The sequence below is a fragment of the Ursus americanus genome, chromosome 24 (genome assembly GCF_024610735.1).
Source record: "Ursus americanus isolate L20-20 chromosome 24, mUrsAme1.1.p, whole genome shotgun sequence".
Taxonomy (NCBI): domain Eukaryota; kingdom Metazoa; phylum Chordata; class Mammalia; order Carnivora; family Ursidae; genus Ursus; species Ursus americanus.
In genome coordinates this window covers 9739406-9763839 of record NC_142150.1, presented here as the reverse complement: position 1 = coordinate 9763839, position 24434 = coordinate 9739406, and the positions used below count along the sequence as shown (strand labels likewise).

The window sequence follows — 24434 nt, the reverse complement described above, 5'->3', positions numbered from 1 at the left end:
CAAATACACTTATTACTTTGTCCAACACAAAACATAAGTTTGTACAGTGCTACAAGCATTGACAGATAAACTATAATCTATCTGATACACCCAATTTCTTCAACTGGGCTCAGAGAAATTCCCATTAGAGTTTTGAGAAGCCAAGTGTCGGTACCAAAAGACAAAATTCAACCGCAAGAAAATAAAAATCCAGAAATGAATGGGAAGAAGTCCATGAATCTCTAGAGCCGCTCCTTAGAAGCTAGTAGCTAACACCGGGCTTTCTGCAAATCCTTTAGATACTAAAAGGAAGAGGGGAAGGTTCTTGTAAAGAGGTGCAAGCCACAGCTGAAAGACATTTCAAGGTGGCTTTCCCCACTTGCAAATTAGAAAAGAAACAAGATCTCTCTATGCAATACTGAATGTCTTAGTGGAAAGAAGGCGTAGAGCCCTCAAGTTTATTCATGGAATCCTACCTTGGTTTCTTCACTGGCTGATTCAGAAAGTACTCCCTGTGCCTCTACTTCCTACGTTCCAAGCCCTAGGCTGCATCTTGGGCACACAAAGATGAACCAGACGCAGCCCTGACCTTCGAGAGCTCTTAACCTAGAAAATAACATTTAAAAAGTGAAATCCTCTGTGATGAGTACTTTAATAAATGTTTGAACAAAGTGGTATCAGAGCCCAGGGGAGGGACCCCCGCCATCAGACTCTGATGTGGTATAAATACAATAGCCAGAGAACCGGTTCTAAATTCACTTTTCATGTAATATCCAATCTGTCCCTCACATCCAATCAACCAACTGATCCCCCCGATTTCACCTCCTGCCTTCTTCCCACCTCTACTCCTCCCACTCCGTCTTGCCTTAATTACTGCCACAGGAATTCCTGCTTTACATTCTGGCCTCTGCTGCAGGCAGAACGATTTTCCACAGATACCGATCAGATCTCAGCACATCTTTCTTAAACCTTTCAACAACTTTCCATTGCTGTTAGAGTAGAATCCAAACTTGGTCAAGTCTACAAGGCCTCCCGGCTCTGCACTCCCCACCCTGGATTCCAGACACACTCCAACCCTGGATTCCAGACACACTAAATGATGCCTTCTTCTCTGGCACCTCCAGGCCTTGAGAGAGACTGTTCTCAGCTGTAGCAACGATCTCCTAGCCCATTCCTCCCAGAGTTCTGCAAATTCCATCACACCCATGGTCTCTGCTCAAGTCTCCATAGTAACCCATGCTTCCCCATCACATATTCATCATCCTTCATCCTTCATAGTCATTGTTGTCCCAATCTTTCAAGATCCTTATGATGGCGTCTCTCACCCTAATTCTAGGAATTAGCCCTCTCTTTAGAGTCTAACTCACTGACACACATTCTGAACCATAGAAGATTTAATTATGTCTGAGCATTTATTAAAATCCTATTTTGTACTAGATTCTGCTTTAGACTTTTTTACTCTCTTGAGTTCTTCTATTAACTCTTTAAAGACACTATTAAGTATTAGACACTGATTCTACAAAGGGGAAAGGCAGAGTGATTGATGTTCACAAATGGTAGAGCCAGAATTTCTAACCCAGGTGCACCAAATCTAAGCCAGATCTTTCCACTGTATCTCTGCTATCTTTCCTTCATTATCTGGAGTGTACAATTCTTGTTTGCCCAAACAAATTTCATCAAGAAGCACATGTCACAACAGGCACTACACCAGTCACAACAGCAAGGACTTCCCGAACTGATTTTTCTCAATCCTTTCTAGATATTAAGCATCTTGGAAATAACTCAAAGGGTATTTTTTTTAATAACCAAAGAAGTTTAAATCTACTCAATTTCTATTTCCATTTAAAACTCTACTTGGACTTGTCAGTGAAAAAGGAGCGGGGACTTTTTCTCTTTTTCTCTTTCTTCTTTTTGCTACATAAAAAATGCTAAGTACTATACATAAAATATATGCATTAGGTCTTTCAAGGAGACACTTAAAATCCTAAAATACTGTACAGTGAGCCAAAAGATCTCTGGGTGATTTCTTAAAGTGGAAGTACATCATTGGAAAATAACAGAGGGCCACCCTCACAGGCTTGGCCTCTGGGTACCACCCAGCCCCTCTGACCAATTCTCCAAAGAGCAGAGTAAGAAACATTCATCCAGGAAAATGCCAGGCATCAGAGCTCTCAGAGGGAAGCCATGGTCAGGAATCAGATATAACACGTCTGCAAAGATTTGGGGAAAAGCACCAAGCAAAACCAAACAAGCACATCTTGATTATTTCAGTGATGATTTTCATCTCCTCTGTATCCAATGCAGCCGAGCCTGAGAACTCAGCCAAACCTGAGAAGATACCAATTATTTCAGCAATGCTGCCTTACCTGGCTCCCTGACTCCAGCTTTTCAAAAATGTTTCCTCTCCATGTGGCTCTGAGCGTGACTTTCCAAACATACCAATCCAGTAATGTCATCCAATCTGGGACCCTCCACTGGATATTCAACAGCTTATACTAGTGATTTCTAGTTTTGATTACACACCCACAAAGGTAACAACTTGGGGGCGTATACCTTCTATATGAAAATATTTAATATAATATATATGCTATAACAATACATCAATGTACATTATAAAACTTACACCAAAGTGAAAAATTAAAACAACAAGATGGAAAGTAAAGTTGCAGTGTTTTTCCCATATGCCAATGGATCCAGTTTTCCACCTGCTGTGATGCCTGCATCCTATATGGACACATACCGGCCTATGGGATAAAAGTGAACCTCCTCGGCATGCCTACAATGCTCTTTACCATGTGACCATCAGCCAAACCTCTATTCTCATCTCCTACCAAACTCCTTCCATTCCAGTCATGCTAAACTTTCCACTTTGTACTTTTATATATTCTAAGCCCTCTGCTGGAGAGGGCCTTTCCTCATACTTCCTCCTGAAAACTGGACTCTGCTCAAACGCCCCCTCCTCCGGGCAGCCTGTGCAGATTCCTGTTGGCAGAATGCATTGCTCTCACTAGTATACGCCTAAGACACAATTCAAAGCCTAGAATGGAACAGATCCTATTGTATTTTCATTATCTGATTACAACTCTCTCTTCTCCTTTAAACTATGAGCTCCTTGAGGAAAGGAACTCTGATTTAATCATCTTTGAATTCCCAGAACTCAACACGGGACTCAGCCAGAGTAGGTGCTTAATTAATGTTTGTTGAAAGAATGAGACGAGACTCTAGGTCTGACTCTTCCCTATGCCCTTCGCAGGGCCACTCTGTACAACGTTGAAGACTTCATACTGCATAATTCTAGGAGGTGCCATTCACCTACAATACTGCAGATAGCCCCACTTCTATAAATTCCATAATGACTAGCAGAGGGTTCAACATAAAACAATAGCTCAATATACACACTGGTAGATGTACTAGTCGGGATTCTGCAGAGAAACCAAACCAATAGGAAATTTATCATAGGTATTGGCTTATACCATTATGGAAGCCAAAAAAATGGACAACCAGGAAAGTAGATAGTATAACTCAGTCTAAGCCCAAAGACCTAAAGACCAGGAAGCTGCTAGTGTAAGTCCCAGAGTCCAAAAGTCTGAGAATGAGGAGCTCTAATGTCCCAATGCAGACAAAGATGGATGTCCTACCTCAAAGAGACCAATAAGAATTTAGCCTTCCTTTGCTTTTTTGTTCCATTCAGACCCTCAATGGATGGAAGGACTGCTGCCCACATTGGTGAAGGCAGATCTCTTTCCTCAAGTCTACTGAGTCATATGTTCATCTTTTCCAAAAACACCCTCATCGACACATGCTGGAACAATGTTTTACCAGCAATCTCGGTATCCCTTAGCCTGGTCAAGAGGACACATAGAATTAACCATCACAGTTTGATACAAACCCAGTATAATTACAATTACCATAAATAATGTTATAGTAGTGAGTTATAGTGCTTTAGCCTTCACAAAATGTTTTCACATTCAATGTCTCATTTAACCTTCATAACCAAATGATACTATGTAAGCCTTGTTTCAAGTCCTATTTGGACCATGAGAAAAATCAAGACATAGAAGAACTGGGTGACTTTCCAAGGTCATCCAACTGGTAAGTGGTAGAGCCAGGATCAATCAAGATCTCCTTATCCTTAGTTCACTATTCTTTTACTACATCACTGCCCTGAGAGTATTCAAGGAAAAACAAAAAACAAACAAAAAAAACGGAGGCAGGGAAAATGCTAGAAAGGAAGAATATTTAAGGATAACTGACTACCAAGGCAAACTCCCAGGCAGGACAATCTGTTTGGTCCCCATTCCTCAGTTGCTCTCTTCCACATTCACACTGCTTTAATGTTTCACTATCTTTTGCTATGTTACTTGAAATTTAACAGTTTGGGGATTTTCTTAATTAACAAGCATCCTCTTTAAAGAATACATTTACCTCTGGGAACATTACGTATATATCAAACTTTTACAAATGTGTATAAGCTTGTTCCATGAACTGCCTTCCTTCTAGCATAAAACTCAAAATTCTAGCACATGAGAGGCGGTGAATGTTCTATGGAAGGAAAAGGAGATGGGTCACTTTGGCACAGGTATCCTGGGGACACAACAAATCCCGATGAGGTGATATAGTGGAAGCCACAGAGAAGCCTGGAGAAAATACAAACAAGAATGTACGAGACAGTTTACTTAAATCCTACCAAGTTTCCAAGTGATCAAGTTTTAATACAATCAATTGAAGCCAGAATTCCATTTGGGTGGGACACAGGCAATAAACAAAAAGTAAAAAGCATAAAATTAATGGGCAGGATTTTTTTCATTTAGTATCTGTGCCAAGAGTAGAAAACTATTCACCAAAACAGATTCTTTATCCTCCTGGGCACAGAGCTAGACAACATTTACAAGCCTCTCTTGCAGTTACATACAGCTAGTGCTAAATTCTGGCCAGCAGAATGTGACCAGCTGGCCCTACGAAAACCTCCCATTCATCACCTTCTATTCCCTTTTCCCTTCCATGGCAACTTTAGAAACCACATGTTATACAGGGCAGAGCCAAAGAGGACAAGAGCCCAGGTTCCTGAATCCCAAGTTTGAGGAAAGCCACCTCCAAACCAGGAACATCCGCTTGAATGTCCAAATGAGTGGAAATGAAAGCGTCTATTGGGTCAGGCCACACAATTTGTTTTCTATACTTTCAAAAACTGTACTGAGATATAATTGACATATAACACTGTATTAGGGTCAGTTACACAACATGATCTGGTATCTGTGCACACTGCAGAGTGATCACAGGTGTAGAGTTAACTCCGTCACTATATTTTTTTTCTGTGTGCGTAATGAGGACTTTTAAGACCAGTTCTTTCAGCAACTTTCAAATATGCAGTACAGTATTATTAACTATAGGTACCATGTTGTACATTACATCCCCATGACTTATTTTATAACTGGGAGTTTGTGTCTTTTGACCCCCCCCTTCACCCTTTTTGCTCCTCCAGCAACCACCAATCTGTGTTTATGAGCTTGGTTTTGTTTTCTAGATTCTACCTATAAGCAAAATGATACATTGTCTCTGTCTAATTTCAATTAGTGTAACGCCCTCAAGGTCCCTCCATGTTGTCACAAATGGCAAGACTTCTTTTTTATGGCTAAATTCCATTATATACATATATGTATGTGTGTGTGTGTGTGTGTGTGTGTGTGTGTGTGTGTATTTGTATATATGTATTGTGTAAATGTGTATTTTATATATATATTTATATATATAACACACACATTATATATGTGTGTGTATATGTGTATTGTGTATTTGTATATGTGTATTGTGTAAATGTGTATTTTATATATATATTTATATATATATAACACACGCACATTATATATATAGTTATATATATAGTGCACACACGTGTTTATGTATATCTATAGATATCGATATCTATATGTATAGAGATATAGATAGATATCGATATCTATAGATATAGATATATATAAAATACACATTTTCCTTACCCATTCATCCCATCGGTGGACCATTTTGTTTACATACCTTGGCTATTACAAACCATGCTGCAATGAACAGCAGGGTGCATGTATCTTTTCAAATTAGTGTTTTCATTTTCTTCCAATACCCAAAAGTGGAATTCCTAGATCATACAGTTCTCTTTTTAATTTTTTGAGGAACCTCCACACTGTCTTCCATAGTGGCTACACCAATTTACATGCTTACCAACAGCGCACAAAAGTTCCCTTTTTGCCACATCCTCACCAATATTTGTCACCTGTTGTCTTTTTGAGACCAGCCCCTCTATGGGGTGCGAGATGGTAGCTCACCGTGGTTTTGATTCGCATTTCCACGACGATCAGTGATGTGAAACATCCCTGCTGGCACATGTATGTTTTCTTTGAAAAAACATCTATTCAGATCCTCCTCCCATTTTTTAATTGGATTGTTTGGGGCGTTTTTTTGCTATCGAGTGACCAACATTATTTTAAAAACTAATTCACAGAGTGAATTAGTCACAGAGTCTTCTTCACATGGACTCAAGCAGGCAGCATTTCAAGATTACAGAAACTGGGTTTTAGCAAAAGGAGCAGACTCTGCACTTTAAAAAAACAGCCCTTAAGCAACACTAAGACAACAAATCAGATTCAAGAAAGAAAGCAATGTCAGATGTGGAAAGGTAAGAATCAGCTTGAGATATCCATTCATTCATAAATTAAAAAAAAAAAAAAACATTTTTCTGTGTCTTCCACTTCCTACACACTTTTCCAGGCGCTAGAGATACAGTGACTAAGAAAAAATTGCTGCCATCACATAGCTTATATGCTAAGGGGAAAAGATCACCAACCTTTAAGCAGGAAAACACCACAATTTTAGAGAATAAATGCTACGAAGAAAATAAAATGTTTGAGAGTAGCTAAGGGTAGTAGCGGAGCTAATTTACTGAGAGTGGTTAGGAAAGACCTTTCTAAAGTGGTGACATTTGAGTGACGACTAGAAGGCAGATTTGCAAAGACGCGGGTGAAGGGCATCGCAGGCTAAGAACTATTTTAGGGCATAAGACTGCTTGAGCACAGCGAACTAGGGTGTGATGGGGGGCGGGCAGAGGAGAGAGTGGTAGGGGTTGAAGACAGGGAAGTAGGCAAGTTCCCGTTCACACACAGCCTTACCTAGGACCTAACTGGGATATTATGCTAAGAGGAGTGGGAGTCATCAGACCATTTTAAACAAAAGGATGGCATAATGGCACTTACATTTTAAAAAGGCCAAGTTGATCGATGCTTGGAGAATGGATTCCTGCAGGCTAAGACACCACTGTAATCACTAGCCAAGAGATAAAGGAGGCTTAGACTGGAGTCACAGCAAGACATGGGTGAACCTGAAATTCAGGTTGGAGGGATCACCAACAAGACTCCCTAACGTAGCAGATATTGGGGGCGAGGGGAAGAGTAGGATTGAGGACTTCTACAGTTTGTGAATGAAGTGGGTGGAAGTACCATTAATGGAGATTGGGAGACAAGTGCATAGTCCTCTGTTCTCAGGACCCTGAACTCAGGAGAGCTTTGACCTACAAGAGCTCAGCTACATGATGCGGTAACTAGGCTACTAGTGCGAGCCTGGAAACCTAATCAACACTGTAACACTTTATCACAAAGCACTAACTAAAAATTCCAAACAGTATCTTACAAGTCATCTTCTGAAACATGGTTTAAAGACACACAAAAGTGCTTTCACCTTTGCATGACCATTGCCCCACCTGGTTCCTCTGGGGCTTCCTTCCTGAGCCCAGAACTTAACAATTAACCTAGTGGTTTGATGCAAATATAATAACCATGATTTGGATGTGGGTTTTTTCTTTCTTTTTTAATAATTCCAAGACGGTAGTTAAGGGGAAAGGGAGGGTTGTTAAGAAGAGGCAAGAGTTCAAGTAGGTGGGAGGACAGGAGCGGATGCTTTTGCAACACAGCCTTGGGAATAAAGCAGTGGAGGCAGAGCAAAGTCAGGACCAAGAGAAGGTTCATCTGTATCTGCTGCCGGGAAGGAGGGGACATTTCGCTTGGTATAAGCAAAGCAAAGGCTAGAGATCATAGTCTTGGAAAGATGGGACATGGGGCAGGATGTTGACAGATAACTGGGTACCAGGAGATCGCTCCATTAGTCATGTAGGCAACATGGGAGGGAAGAAAAAAAATACCCCAGGGTATTCTTATTTCATGCATTCTGAATCCCTGGAAATAAATGGGACCTGGAGCTTAGAGTTAAGATTCTATTAGCATGAATAATCAAGAGAGGCTTTTGATCCCTATGCAGTCCAATGCAGGACTTCAGGAGGCCGAAGCCCAGATACAAGTATAAATTGGGTTACATGAGCATGAAGCTCATGCATTTTATAAAAATCAAAACAAGAGTTACCTGATTAATCCTTGTATAACTAGAAGTATAATTAAGCAACTAGCTCTTTTCCCATGCGTTCTCTTAATCAGGAGTTTACACGGTCTTGTTTCTATGGAATTGCGTACACACTAGCCCCTATAACCAATAAATAGCTACCCCCTTAGCTATTCTGAAACCACTTTCTGGTTGAATTCTGACTGTTCTGCCACTTTGCCAGCCTCTTTTTTTTTTTTTTTTTTTTAAGATTTTATTTATTTATTTGACAGAGACAGCCAGCGAGAGAGGGAACACAAGCAGGGGGAGTGAGAGAGGAAGAAGCAGGCTTCCAGCGGAGGAGCCTGATGTGGGGCTCGATCCCATAACACCGGGATCACGCCCTGAGCCAAAGGCAGACGCTTAAGGACTGCGCTACCCAGGCGCCCCTCCCCAGCCTCTTAACACTAAAAAGCTCAGGCCCTTTATCACACCCACTTATTCAAAAGAAGTTATCAATCTCTTTGCTAATAGTTGCTGTTTCAGACACGTCAGCGATTTTGTTACATGAAATTAAATTTATACCAATACAGGTTATTTTGTTCCAAACATTTCCTTGAATACAGCTCTACTCATGTTTTCACAAAAAAAGAAAAACTTTGTCATTATAAATTACACTCGGTACCCCCACTGCCAACAGTATGCTCTTGGCAGAACTATAAAACTGGATCCTTCCACCTAAGAACTCTCTCCCAAAAGATTTAATGATGGAAGCCCACTTTTGCAATTTATTGGCCTCATGAGGACACACTCTTCGCCTTCCAAGAAAGATCATCATAAGAGTTAATGAGAGAAGTTAATGATGACAATAATGGTAACTATTGTGATCCATTAAATGTTTAGTGAATATCAGACAATTTGCTAAGGCTTTGACATGCTTTGTTTCATTATCATCATAATTGGGAAATCCAATTTCCCAGATTGGAATTAGCCATAACAAAGCACTAATTTACAACTTGCGGTCTGCAAAAAGTCTATCCCATGGCAGCAGGGCCAGAGCAGACTATTAATGATCCACTCAATTGGCACTTTTTCCAGTAATCTTCAATGCTTGGTCTATTAAAAAAAAAAAAAAAAGTGCTTTCAGTCATAAGCACTGAGCTAGAAGTATCTTTCTGAAACCACAAAATTTGCATCAACTAATTCAGGAAGGTATATGGTAGGCTTTGGCACCTTCAGATAATTGCACCCTCCAGCAGTTCTGTGATTTGGACAATTGTTTCTCATGCATGTTACACGTCCATCACCTGTCAGTTGTCCCACTGCTCCAGGCCATCTTCATTCTGGAACCCCAGCTAAAGGAGAAGTCCTGCTCTAGAATATAGCCTATTTTGTGTTACAGAGAAAAGAGAATGAGGTGGAACCCTAGAACAGGTCTTAGAGTTTCTATCCTGACATACAGGTCACATCCACTCCTAGTTCATTGGATCAAAGAGGCAGAAATATTTTGAACAAAAATACAACATTGGAACAAGACGGGGGATGGAGAAGCTAGGGAGTAGGAAGGAGTTGAGTATTATCTTGACTTCATTTCTCTGAGTATTAGTATCTGGCATTTGTAAAATGAAGTTAACATGGCCAATGCTGCCACTTCCTTCACAGATTTATTCTAAGTCGCCAAGAGTACAATATACATAACAATATACATAAGAAGAGTTTGAAAAATCCGGAGCAGTCTCTAAGTAAGAATTATTATGACTTAATGCTAATTGTAGTACTTCCCATGCTCGGCAGAGTGCATGATGTCCATGACGCTACACTGTTTTTTTTTTCCTAAATAACTTAACTACAGCAAGAAAAAGCTCATTTATGAGGCTATTTATGCAGACCCCAAATTCAAGAAGATCATGAGTAGACCCCCAATTGCTACACTTCCCTCAGACACTGCCTCTAATTTAAGCCAGGGTATCAGGAACTATTTAAGAGCAACTCATTGAAAATGCCATCGCAGAGATAAAAATCCTCAGCAGACCAGATTCATAAAACTCCAAAATCCAACTAAAACTGTTTTCAAAATGGGGAATGTTGGTGCTGAGTTGGACAAGGCAAAAATGAAACGATCTCCTGTGAACTGTATCATAGCGGACAAAAGGCCTTATTATCTATTGATTGACTAAGAGTTCTGATATCTTCTCTGTGGCGGTTTCTCTGGCAATCTCTGCAGAACAGGAGTCTTTAATGCACCGTATCTCTGCTACTACCCTAGGAAGTTAAGAAAATTGAAAGCCTTTTGTGCTGCTTTTTCCACTGAGAGCCTGAATAGGCTTTTCAAGATAGCCTGGACAATGTGTGTAATATTTTGTTTTAATTTGCAAGGCAGTCTTGTTCATTGTGGTTTGTACAATATGGGTCATTTTCATTCCATTTATACTCAGAGTAAAAAATAACTTGCCTGAAGCAGTTTTTAAGTATCTACTTCTCTCTACACTATGGTAAGACAATGAACTCAGCCTGAGAGTCCCTGGCACCCAGGTGGGCACTTGCTGACCTCTAATCTTGTCTATCAGACCATCACAGAGCATAATTCTGACGACAGAGCTGGGGCAATGACCATAAGCTGCATTTAACCATAAAAGAATGGGGTAGACATAGCTTTTTGCCCACCTAAAACCACTCCCCCTCTCCCACTGCCACAATCCTAAGTGGTACAGGTAAAGGACAAATATCATTTGGTCTCAGGGAAGGCAAACCCCTACTCCAGCTCCAAGAAAATGAACACAACCCAAACCAGTAACACCCATCTCATTCCCCTTCCCCAAAAACTGGTCTAGAGGTGAAGAGGATGTCACCTGGGTCTGAAAAATATGAAAGCAGAAACCTTGTGCATGGGGACAGGGACAAGGGGTTACAGGGAACCTTCCAAGAAGAGCTGTCTTTAAACACCCACAGAACCTCACACAGAGAAGGTTTTTCACCCATTCCCCTTCCTTCCTTGCTTGTGACACTGGTGTTAGGACACTGTGCCTAGGGGTATGGCAGTCATCAGCCACTGTAGGAAAATAAGCCCCAAGTCCAAAGTGCTGAAGATGACAGAATGAGAGAAGAGATGGGAATTTCCTCTAAATGAGGATATTCACTCCAGTTCATTCTCTGTGCCTTCCGCTAGATAGCCAGGATTTGACCCCTGCTTTATTCTCTTGAGTTCTATTCTTATACCATACATGGGCTCTAACATTTGTTTGTTTCTTGGTGCTCTCTTCCTCTCCGTGCACGAGCCTCCTGGAACTTATGGAAAGCCTCCACGATAAGAGAAAAACAACTGAAGCTTGAGCACATCACCACTATCCAAGATGGCACCTCAAAGCGCACTGGCTCAAGACCAGACACATACACTAGGCTAAAAAATAAAAAAAAATATGGCCAAGAAAACAGTGATTCGGACCTAAAAATCACTCAACATTATAAGGATTCACACACAAAGGGCAGATTTACTATCACAAATGGCTTCTCATGGAGTTGATTCTGTTTAACAAAAAAAAAAAAAAAAAGTCATCAGTGAGGAATGAAACAGAGTCCCAAACAGCTTGCACACCAGGAATTTTCTCCCAGATTCTGCTCGGTCTCAACAGTGAAAGGGAGTCAAGAATGGTGGATGTGCTCATTCTGCCAGGAGGTGAGCCCGGATACAAATTATATTGAGGTTCCTTCTGTCATTTGTATAATTGCTCATGGTCTAGCCCCAGAGACAACAATGAGTAAAATTTTTAGACCACTACCTGGTTTGTAGGATTGTTCTGTGGTAACTTAGGAGGAGAATATTCATATTTTAAAGTTTTGAAATTATATTTTCTGACAAAAAATAAACAGCCTACGATATAAAAAATAGATATTAATGTGAGGTCCTGAAATTAATAGCATTCTGGGGCTCCTGGGTAGCTCAGTCATTTGAGCATCTGACTCTTGATTTCAGCTCAGGTCAGAATCTCAGGGTTGTGGGATCGAGCCCCCTATTGGACTCCCTGCTCAGTCTGCTTGAGATTCTCTCTCCCTCTACCCCTCCCCCTGCTCACATGTGCATGCTATCTAAGATAAATAAATCTTCAAAGAAATTAATAGTGTCTTCCTCAAAATTGATAAATAAGTAACAGGATATTGAAGGACAGATGAAAAATGGTTCATAAGCAAAAGGGCAACTTCATCCTCCCAACTGGCATGTTTCTCTAATCAAGTTCAAACCTACAAAAGGAAGGAAAAGGGGGGGGGGAGAAAAGATGTAAAGGAGAAAGGGAAAAGACCTACTAGTTATACTGTATGTTAATGAGAAACAAAGTGAACAAAGTCACTGTTAATGTGAACAGAGTCTTTTTAGGAGAAATCAGAACCACAGGCCACCCAAATACTGAGCATTAGTGATGATTAGACACATATTCTTAACAACTCAAGAGGTCCTTAGTCAAAGCCAAAAAACTAAGCAAAGGTCACTGATACAAAACAGAAAAAAATGTACCATTATCATCATGAATTGTCTTTACCTTAAGAATACCTGAGCCACTGGAGAACCAAACCAATTGGAAGAGCATAATCAAGGTTTTGCAGCATTCATCCCATGCCAGACATCTACTTTCCCAAGTAAAGCACCGAAGTTCAATACATTGTGAAGATGACAGGAATGATTGGGTCCAACAAGGACACAAACAGCTTCACCATTCACGTTGCTTATTAGAACTTCTCTAAACTGAGAAGAGCGAGCCAGTGAGGACCTGAGAATGGATGAGCTCAGATACTAGGACGCTACACACAAAAGCTGGAGTGTGCAAGGCTCGCCACCAGCAAGGCGGAGCGCTGAGGTTGGAAAGAGGCATTCACGTAAGACACAGGAGCTGTTCTGCTCTCCAGAGTGGAAATGGGAGCACTGATGCTTGAAGCCACTAACCCCTGTAATGGCACCCGTCCAAGTGCCAGAGTTATGAGTCCATCTGTCACTGGGACTTTCAGTAGAGTTTGTGAATTAGCAACTCATGAATCAGTCATTAAGAAACCCCACCGAAAAAAAATTCTGACCTTGGCAGGTGAAGAAAAAGGCAGTTAGGTATAAGCTAGGATCGAGGCACCATTCAGAAAGAGGATCCACCATGTAACCTGTAGTTGAACTTGTAAAGAATAATCTACTAAAGACAACAGAAAATTATGTCTTTCCGGTTTTGTTAGTGATCATTAATGACAGTCAAAGCAGAACGTGGGATGTGACACAGCCCTACCACTTCCGTGTCTTTGCCGTGCTTCAGAACAACCTCCAAAAGTCTTGCTTGCACACACTACTCCGAAGCCTGGAGAAACCAGAACAGCGCACTCTAGACAGTTGATGTAATTTCTTGTAGGCTCCCAGAAGACCAGAGCCGAGTGATGGCTTTCAACCGTCAATCACGTCTACCAGAAATATGTTTCTCACAAATGACTGTATTAAGTAGCTTACTTACCTTCACAGTAAGCAGAATCTCCCTGGACAGAAATGTAACCATTCTTACACTCACAGGTAGCTTTTGTATTCCAGTTCTTACACTCTGAGTTTTCACCACATTTAGGGCCTTCTGCACAGAAGTTATGACCTAAAAGAAGTGAATAAGATTTCACATCAGAAGTGAACAAAAGACTTGCAAATCATAAAGCAGTAATTATCTTCAGTCTATCAACACCTTGCATGAACACATACCTTGGCAAGGTGCAAGGGTGGGCTAGGAAGGGAGTGGGAGAGGAGGAATGGGAAACTGGACGACTGCATGCTTGAGAGGTATTTCCTTAATGCTCAAAGTAGGTTCCTTCCTGAAGGCTTTGATCTGTGCTGACCCTGAGTCCCCTTCCCACCACTCTCTGACATAACCAGTCTTTTTATAATTGCCTTACAACAAAATTTATGGTTCACAGAAAATACATAAAATGAATCTATGTGAATATATACAATAAAATAAATACGACCAGAATATTATCAGTACCCCTTAATGACACTTCCCCAAAGAGTCCCCCTCCCAGCCATCAAAAATAACTATCCTGAATTTTGTGTTAATCACTCCTTTGCATGTTTTTATAGTTTTGTCAGATATAGGTACTTATTTCTAAATAGATCATTCAGTTTTTGCCCATTTTGAACTTCACATGAAAGACATACTATTTTACATATTCTCTACGGTGTTTTTTTTCTATTCATCCCTGTTAATGCCGATAGCCATAGTTCATTCATCAGGGCTGTATAATATTCTGTAGCATGACTCTCCTACCCTCTGTCCATTATGCTACAGATGGGCACTGGGAAGACTTGCAGGTTTTGAATCACAATGCTGCAAGAAACATCCTTGAATGCTTTCCTTTTCAAACCATGTGATCAACATTTATTTCCCAACATTCTTTCTGAATCTCACCCATTCCTTCCAGGATCATCACTTTTCTCCCTAAAATACCCTCTGGGGACTCCTTTAGTGAGATATTTTGAAAGCGACTACTCCATCTTAATTTATCTAAATGTCCCTTCTATGTTCTTTAATTTTACACTAGGTGTGAGTTCCTTTTTATTTTTCCTAGAATTTCTTGGGATTCCTGAATCTAAAGATTAAATCTCATCAGTTTGAAAAATTCTCAGGGAACAGCTCTTCAGACCTTCTCGTCACCATTTTCCCTAGTCTCTGTTTCCGGAATTCCAATGAGATTAACGTTCCTTCTCAAACTCTCCTCCATGACCTTTCAGTTTTCTTGGTCAAATTTCGTAGTCTCAATTTCACCTTTTAATTTCTTTTTTTAAAGAAGCACATGAGACGTGTGTATCTCTTATGGATGATTCCCGTGTCTTCAGTCCCTACACCTCTGATTTTCTGGTTTGTGGTTTCACTAAGTATCGTGCAAGACTTATTTTCTCGTGTTTTCAGTGACTCTTCCGTTTGTGAGCTCATTGTCTCTAACTTAATCTGTGGGAACCGAGATCTGGCTTTTAAAACTGCATTTCTTCAGAGAGGATTTGTGTCTGATTCTGTCAGGTGCCCAAGGGAACCATCACCCCAAGATCACTTCACATTTTGCTTCGGCACATGAGGATTGAGCCACACAGGGAGAATAAATTCAGGCCCTAAACTTCCAGGAATGCAATTTTTTCTCCCCCACACCCACTATGTAGCGTCAAGATTGAAAGATAAGCCTCATTTTGCAGAGAGGGTTTCTCGTAATCACCCACTGAGGATTCTCCCCCTCCAGGTTCTTCATTTATGCATCTCATGCAGCCCCAGGCTCTGTCTCCTGTCTACTTATAGCGTTTATTAGAAGGCATTAGAAGGCGGATTTTACCACCAGGGATTAGAAATTGCCCTCAGGGCAAATCCCAACTGCTATGTGCTTATCTCAATGGAATCACCCTGTTTCGGTATATCTGGTCTCTTGAATTTTTCCTCCTTTAACCAGCTTCATCAAATTTGGGGGGGGGTTTATATATTATGCAGCATTTCCTAGGTGAACTAGGAGGAAAGGTTATACCTATCACCTAAGTTCAAATACAGTAAGGTCTATGAAGGTGTTTTATTGTGTTTACAACTGTACATTGCAATGAACAACTACATTGCTAGATCACATATTGTGGTCTCAAGGAAAATAATCGTTCTTGGAGTCAGAAGATTTAATTTTTTTTTTTAAGATTTTATTTTTATTTATTCGACAGAGATAGAGACAGCCAGCGAGAGAGGGAACACAAGCAGGGGGAGTGGGAGAGGAAGAAGCAGGCTCATAGCAGAGGAGCCTGATGTGGGGCTTGATCCCATAACGCCGGGATCATGCCCTGAGCCGAAGGCAGACGCTTAACCGCTGTGCCACCCAGGCTCCCCCAGAAGATTTAATTTCTAATTCAGGCTCTGCAGCCACAAACACAATAAATCACTTCACCTGCCTAGGCACATATACTGGGAATGGACATCAGGGATTTTCAAACTATTGGTCAGAGTCTGGGGCACAGATGAGTTGTCACGCCAGATTCAAATAGGATAGCTCTGCTTTTCTCTTTTGACATACCATGTGAACAGCAGTTTCTGGCTTTAAAAAATATAAAAATCTTTGAACTATATAAACTACAAGTTCAAATCCTTTTGGTGACGACATTCTGTAACTGCCTTTGAAATAGAACTGAAAAACCAAAAGATAATTATTATTAAATAATAAAATTCACGCACCTACAACATGCCTGGCATTCTACTTCCTAATGTATATGGAATAAGTGAAACAGGCCACCCTGTGTAGAACACTTAGAACAATTCTTGGTACAGACTAGGAGATCAAGTGTTAGCCATAAAGAGGAGAAAAATGATGATAGCGTTAACGACAATGACCCAAGTTCAAAGTAACCTAGTAATACTGTTCTCCTCCACTTCTAGGCAAGAAAGGAGAAGCTCAAACTCACTGACACCTGGCTGGTGAGTGGAGATGCCGGGGTTCTAAATCAGGTCTGGTGCACTCCAATGCCCAGGGACTCCTCACCATATCATTCATCCTCTCCGATAGCAAAGCTTAGGGATTACAAAGTGAAGGGTGTAGCTCTTCCTCAGGACATCAGAGAGCGAACCCACGGCCATAGGTGAGCACAGTAGCAGCTTCATGAAGCCTCACTACTTGTGACCTGTTAACTTCCCCCAATCAGTATCAGAGCAAAAGCTTAACTTGCTGAAAATCTGCAACCTCTGTCATCCAGAAACATTTCTAGGAGGGTTCTAAAGGCTTGTACTAACCATTACAAATTTTAAGACTTCTTTTTGCTACAGAAGAGACAATTTTTAGACAGCACAGCTCTCGTTGCCAGAGAAAGTGCCTGGACTTCCCTCCCCATGTCAGAATTGATCAATAATTACGTTGTCAGGGTTTCTTTCATTGTGAAGCCTGACTCAAGGTCGTATGTGCATCCATTATGACATGTATTCTTTGTTTCTTCTTTTTCTTTCCAGGAGACCGCAACTGTCCTTTTCCTTCCGTATGCATTTGACAGGCAGGAAAAAAGCCACTCAAACAATGTTGATGTCCCAATGCATCTCTATCAAGCATATGCCATGTCAATTCACAATGCAGGGAGTTGGGTAAATTGTATTTCAAGGACGGTGAAGGGCCCGTGGGACAACCCAACTTTAATGTCAAATCTACTTTGGTTGGGCCTGACCACTGTGTCAAAAACATGTGTTTCATAATTAATCCAGGCCTTCTTTCAAGCAGTATTTATTCACTGCCCACTTGCCTTTCTGCAGGAGTGAATACTCAATATTTATGGGGCATCTACTTCTGTGGACTGAGGCACCATGCAAGCTTCTGGGAGGAAAATAAAGATGTCTGAGACATGTTCGCTGCCCACAAGGAAAATCACAAGCTAAGGGGACACACGCCAAATACAGGGGTAGTGTAAGTACAAGGCAGTCTGTGTTAAGGGAGATGTGAACGGTATAAATAATCAGTGTTTCAGGGAAGGGGAAAGCACTCCTAAATAATGTAAAACTTGACCTTGGATTCATCCTGGGTAGAAACATGAGAAGGGGTGAGGCGCAAATCCTACTAAAAGGAATGGGACTCCAACCTGTGAGGAAGAAGGGTGCATCCGGAGAATGTCAAATAATCTGGCACAGATGTAATAATAATAATTAACATTTACCGAGTACATACTATATGCCAGACACTCAGCCAAGTGTTTTACGTGCATTGTCCCCTTTCATCCTATTCACAACCCTATGAACCTGAAGTAATATCTGTATTTTAAAGATGCAGCATTGGAGCTTGGAGAAGTTAGCTGTGGTAATGCACAAAGCCAGAACCCAGGTCTGAGGCCAAGGTTAGTCCTCCCTAGGTTATTTCACTGCCCTCCCCAAAGCACCAAATTCCTAAGCATTCTACAACCAAAAGATAAAGACGACCTCCTCTGTGCATGTGTAGATTCAAACAGACCACAATTCAGGTTTCTTCTCATTCTCAATATATCTTTATTTTCCATGAGGCAATTCCAAATATTTTTAAGAAAAAAAAAATCCTAACTTCAGTTCAACTTCTTTAAGTCAGGGTCTATGTCTGATACATTTCCCTCAACCAAAGCTTCCCACACAAGGCTAATTGGGTGGATGGCTTAGAGAGGGATGGACTCACAGCCAGCCAGAAACAGGGGAGGGTAAATTAACCAGTGAATGCACAGATGAATGAATCTACAGTGGCATTTAATGCCTCTACCCTCTTAACCAACTGGAAGGCAAATGTGACTGGTTTGCCAGTCACCATTTTTCTTTCTTGAAGCATTTTTACTGAGGTGTAATTTACATACCGTAAAACTCACCTCATGTAAACATACACTTTGATGATTTTTCACAAATTTACAGTTGTGCAGCCATAACCACAATCCAGTTTTAGGATACTTTCATCACCCCAGATGGACATCCTCATTCCTTAAACCCCACCCCAGCATCGGAGTTGGCTGCCAAGTCATAAATCCTCGATTCTCCACATTTCAGAATCCTTCTAAAGTATTTGTCTTTCTTATCCGAAGTGTCTCAATAGCATGACATTTAGGGTACAGATCCTTCCCTTCCTGGGTATTTGTCTTCAGTTGCCAACACACTCTCTTTAACAAGTCCTCCAGCTAGTCCCTGGGGTAATTTTTTCTTCAGCTGGTTATCAACGTAGTCTGATGCATGAGACTCCTGAAAGTCACCCTCTTTCTTAAATCATTTTCTCAAAAATTAGAAATTGTGACCAGACTGTGGAATACACACACACACACACACACACACACACACACACACACAGCCCAATGTTCTTCTACCTTTTTTTTTTTTTTTTACTGGACTATTTTTAATAAGTGACTCGAGCCTTCAGAATTATTCTCCCACAATAGAGAAACATAGCAAGTTATTTTAACTAGCACTGGCCCAAACACAGAAAAAAAAAATCTTCATTATAAAAACTGCTATTTACTGACGTCTTCCAACACGCCTGCATAGTGCTAAGCCTATTAAACACCTTACCTCACAAAACCTTCAACACTCCAAAAAATTACCATTATCCTCACTTTACACATTAGGAAAATGTGGTTGAGACTTGAACTCTTTTTTTCCAAGTTAGCATAGTCAGGAAGTGGCAGAAGGTCTTGTGAAGAACACTAAGAAAATGATTCTTCTGCAATTTAAATACTTGGAAGCTTAGACAACTAATGATTACACTCAGTGGATTATAACCCATCTATGTCCTATGAAATGTTTCTAAATAGGTCCACTTAGGACCCAACTGCAGGTTCCACCTATCTGCTCTTTGCAGAAACTGACTGTAGGGCAATGCTTGCACCCTACCCTTTCTGGATCCTGGTTGCGAACCTCAACCCTCCCCTACAAACAATAATAAAGGCTCAGAGTCCCCTCTAAAGAGCATAGGAAATAGCACTGACTACCCACCATATCCCATTTTGCGGGTTATATTATTAGAGCCAACAGCCACTTGACAATCCATCTGGATGTCCTCTCAGGTACTCACAGGTCACCGAGCCAGAACTAAACTCTTGATCTTACTTCCCAAATCCATGCTGTCTGGACTCTTGAGTCATCTGCAGCCCCTTTATCCACCTAAACCAGAAAACTAGGAGTCATCTTTGCCCTGACCCCTCAAATACAATGGCCCTGCCCAAGTTCCTAATATGGCAAGAGTCTAAGTCAGTTCAAACACTTAACCCTATTGGGCCAAAGTAAATGTGACCTGGAACAAAGGAATCTATAAATACGCAGAGAACCACACCATATTTCTCTAGAGGCAAATATATAGCCAATTTCTCTAACACAATTTAACCTTTATCACTAAACGGAGTTGTGATATTATTAAAATATATGGTACTGTTACAGGTCGTTCCTCACATGCTTCATTACCATGGAATATAAATTGAAAATACTGGGTTAATTTTTACAGAAATCTTTTAAATACATCCAAAACATGAAAAATATTTTCTTTTCGAAGTTTTATACTTTCTGAGGGTTCTACCTTTTATTTTTATTTTATTTTTTTTAAAGAAAGGGTTTCTTTTTTTTTTTTTTTAAGATTTTATTTATTTATTCGACAGAGATAGAGACAGCCAGCAAGAGAGGGAACACAAGCAGGGGGAGTGGGAGAGGAAGAAGCAGGCTCACAGCGGAGGAGCCTGATGTGGGGCTCAATCCCATAACGCCAGGATCACGCCCTGAGCCGAAGGCAGACGCTTAACCGCTGTGCCACCCAGGCGCCCCATACCTTTTATTTTTAAACCACTGACCTACCAGCCCAAGGCTAAGTTGCTAATAACCAAAATCACCTCAATTTCCTTACGTTCATCAACAAAACCATCCTGGAAATGGAACTTCTGAAGAGCTTTCCAACAAGTCCACGTTTAGTGCACATAAAAACTTGGGGAAAATTTTTGAAACAGCATGAAAATGAGACCCTGACACTTCTCAGCAGTGGTGGGGGCGGGCAGTAGAGAGTAGAAGCTGCCTGCTCAGGACAAGTTACGATTCACTACAACTGTACATAACTGGGCAGAGACTCCATGTTCTCAAATTGGATCGCGTATATTAATTTTATGTTGTTAGTATCTCCTGAACATATCATTTCCTCCTCCACTTCACGGTAATAAGAAAAACGCATCTTACTCCAAACTATTATCATCTCTCAAATGGACATGGCCTCATTTGCCTTCCTATTCTCTCTTTTTACCAGTCTCTAATCCATTTTGCACACAAAGGGATCCTTTTAAAATACAGATTGGATCATGTCACTCTCCCCTTAAAAAATCTTCCAAGGGCTTCCATTTTACTTAAAAAAAATACAAAATCTTTAACTTGGACTTGAGTCAACAGACAAGACTCCCTCTCTCCCTCCATCGTTGCTCTCCAGCTATTATCAGCCTTTTCTTTTAGCTCTTCTAGTCTTCCAACCACTTTCCTGATTCAGTCTTTCCAAGCTTGTTCCCCCGACTCACAACATTATTACACATCACTGCCACAGTAATTTCCACTCAGTCTTCAAGTCCCAGCTTAAACATAAGCTCTTCAGAGAAGGCTTCCTTGTCTCCCAAGTCTGAAGAAAGCCCTATTATTTTCTTCCATACCACCCTATTATCCTTGCTCATAGCAGTGATCACAATTACTATGTATTTATTTCTGTGTTTACGCAAAGCTTATCTCCTCATTAGAAGCTCACTTCTTCAAGGCAAAGGACTGTGAAGTTTGGTCACCTCATGCCAAAGGCAATATCCAACACACTATAGGCAGTCGATAAATATTTGTTTAGTTAATGACTAAATACTCTCAGTGCCCAAAGCAAGAATTAAGTGTTTTAAAGATAAATACACCAAGGCTCAAAGATGTTAACTACCTCCTCTAGTTACACAGCTGGTTGGTGATGGGTGAAATAGGGCTAAAAACCCAAATACGATTCTAATACCTTGTCTCTCCACCCCACCCCTCATGACTGCCAGGCCATGATTTTAATCATCAAGGGACATCCCAGGAATGCTAACCCTGGCCTAAGGAGACCAGGACTCCACCAGCCATTAGCATTCTCTAGTCCGTGTGACATGTCCTGATCTTTCCAAAAGAACAAACCTTGTTCCTTTCTCCAGGACACATTCCATGGGAGTTTGCTGCCGGGACACTCCAAGTGAGAAGAAAAATAACTTAATCCCATGACAGAACATCATCCCTGAATGAGATGCTAAGGTGAGTGAGACCCACTTGGAGTTCACACTCAAATGGTGAACATGAGCAGATCCTCAGAGGAGGACACATTACCTACAGAAATGAGATCCCAGGTCTTATGAGAAGACCTTCTTAATTTTAGTTCCTAGCATGGGTACCATTCACTTATATGACAAGTATTTATTAAGTACCTACCAGGTGTCCAGGCACTGTGAGGGGCAATAAGCACAGAAGAAAAAAAAAAAAAGAAAGAAAGAAAATGGCGTGAACAGCATAACCATGCTCTCAGTTATCAACATGCTCGCAGAAATGACCGATGTGGAGTATCAGGTTACAAGGAGACATTGTGACGGAGAGGACCAAGGTGCTTCAAGAATTTATCATAGACAAGGGTCCTAATACGAGATCTGAAGCAATATGAAGGCTGAGTGAGGCTGACTGGACGAAGGGCAGGAGTTCCAAATACACAAAGCAGCATGCGCCCCTATCATGTTCAAGGAAATTAATGAAGCAACAGAAATGCTGAGGTCACACTTTGAAGTTGGGACTAAGGACTCCCCTAGTGGTCCTGTATCTAGGGTTCTGCTGTCGGTGGAAGACCGTAACGCTAACACCTTGCTGTCTTTAAAGCCATTGGCCTCATCTGCATATAATAACCCTACATATTATGAGAGACACACACACAGCCACTCTTCAGATCCAACTCCACACCCTTTAGAGTGATAGCGAACCCATCCCTCCATTCTGCTTCATCTCTGGCTTCTACAGCCAGTAATGGACAAGCATCTTTATGATTCACTACTGGCACTTCCACAACAACGAATGAGTAGGCCACCAGCCTTGGGCAAGATTTGATTTCTTTAAGCAGCTGAAGTTTGATTCCACAGAGAGCACCCTTTCTTGCCCTCAATCTGCTACCCCTAATGTGTCCTCCTGCAGGTCAGGCAAGTTGCCTCTGAAATGATATACCTGGACAATCAAAAAATGCACTCCTAACTCAAATCCTAGAAAGCCAGCAGCTCTCACATCACTTCTGCTTGCCCAACCTTGTAAGTTACATAGGAACTAAGGTATACTAAGTACAGTATATTCCACTTCCCTCATTGGTATGGAGATAACGCCACCCATGGACTTCCTAGGAGGGATATGGCCCAAAGATCATTTATGAAAACTGAACATCAACACATACTCCACAACCAACATACATACCATAGAAGCCTGGGCCCGTGGGTGTGAGAACATTCCTCTACCTCCTTGTCGACAAGGGTTAAGCCAATAGGATGAGCCCGGAAGAGACTGAGCTCTAGGCTCTCCCACGTTCTATCTTAGAAAGCAATCCATTTCTTCTACAGTAGTCTACACTTAAGGGTCTTCCTGTCCAAAGCAGCCTGACCTTAGTTTCAGATCTTTTCTCGGGGACAACGTGCCTCCTTCCAGAAGCTCCGTGGGCCCTGATACACTGCAGCACTTTCAGGGCCACTGACATCATGGACATCCGGAGACTGTACTCATCTTCAAATGCCCTCTGCTCCCAGCCTCAGCAATTAAGCATGGAACCCCGTCTTTCCAGTCCACAACAGCCCATGCCTGCAGGGAGGCTGGTCACATTCCATCTCTCAGTATGCACAAGACCTGCCCCAGCTGCTAACTGCCAGTTCCTCTATTTAGGCACTAGATAATAGACTCATTAAGTGCCTCTTTCGCAGGCCTCTTTTCATCTCAAATACCCTGAAAATCCTCTCTCTAAAACCATTTCAATTACAATCTGACGGAGACTAGAATGATGAGGAAGACCAGGGGAAAAAAATCATATGATGCCAAGAGTCTTGGGAGGATTTAATTGAAGGGCATAAAATCTTAAATAGAACAAATAATCTCAACTCATCTCAGTCCAGGCCAGACGACAAGGCAAGTGAGCATGAATTAAAATTACAGATAAACACACTGGGAACAGATGTTGGCAAGAACTTTTTTCCCCAACACCCTAAGTCTTAAACATGCAGCGAAAACCCTCCAAAGTCATTGGCGACATTGAAGCTACAATTAGAGTCAATTATGAGAGGAATAAAACCCCGAGGAGTGCGTCAAGAATTCTGGAATGGGCCAAATGATTGGTGTGTTTTCCCGGAGCAATTTGGAGGACGCCCGGTCAAGACTGGTGGCTTTTTGCCCCCCCTTTAACGGAGCCCACGGACGATTCATGAGCAATCTTTTTCTTCTGAGGCTACATTCACACTTTAATTACTTCTTCCTAAGCAGGAGCAGAGATATCACTCCGGTGCCTACTCCCCATTTTCCACCTCAAGGCCTCACACCTTAAAGTGGTCAGGCTCGCACGACAGCCATTGCCTCAACATGATGAAGGTTAGTGAATTGCATGCTGTTGGCACAAACTGT

General features: G+C 41.3%; 1 protein-coding gene across 2 annotated transcripts in view; it reads right to left on the bottom strand.

The window, feature by feature from the left end:
• NELL1 (neural EGFL like 1) overlaps positions 1-24434 on the bottom strand; it is an 823559-nt gene that overhangs the window by 591039 nt on the left and 208086 nt on the right. For both annotated transcript variants that reach the window (XM_045808610.2, XM_045808609.2), the window contains exon 12: positions 13812-13940. In XM_045808610.2, the coding sequence (XP_045664566.2) occupies positions 13812-13940 (129 nt within the window). The remainder of the gene's footprint in view (positions 1-13811; positions 13941-24434) is intronic.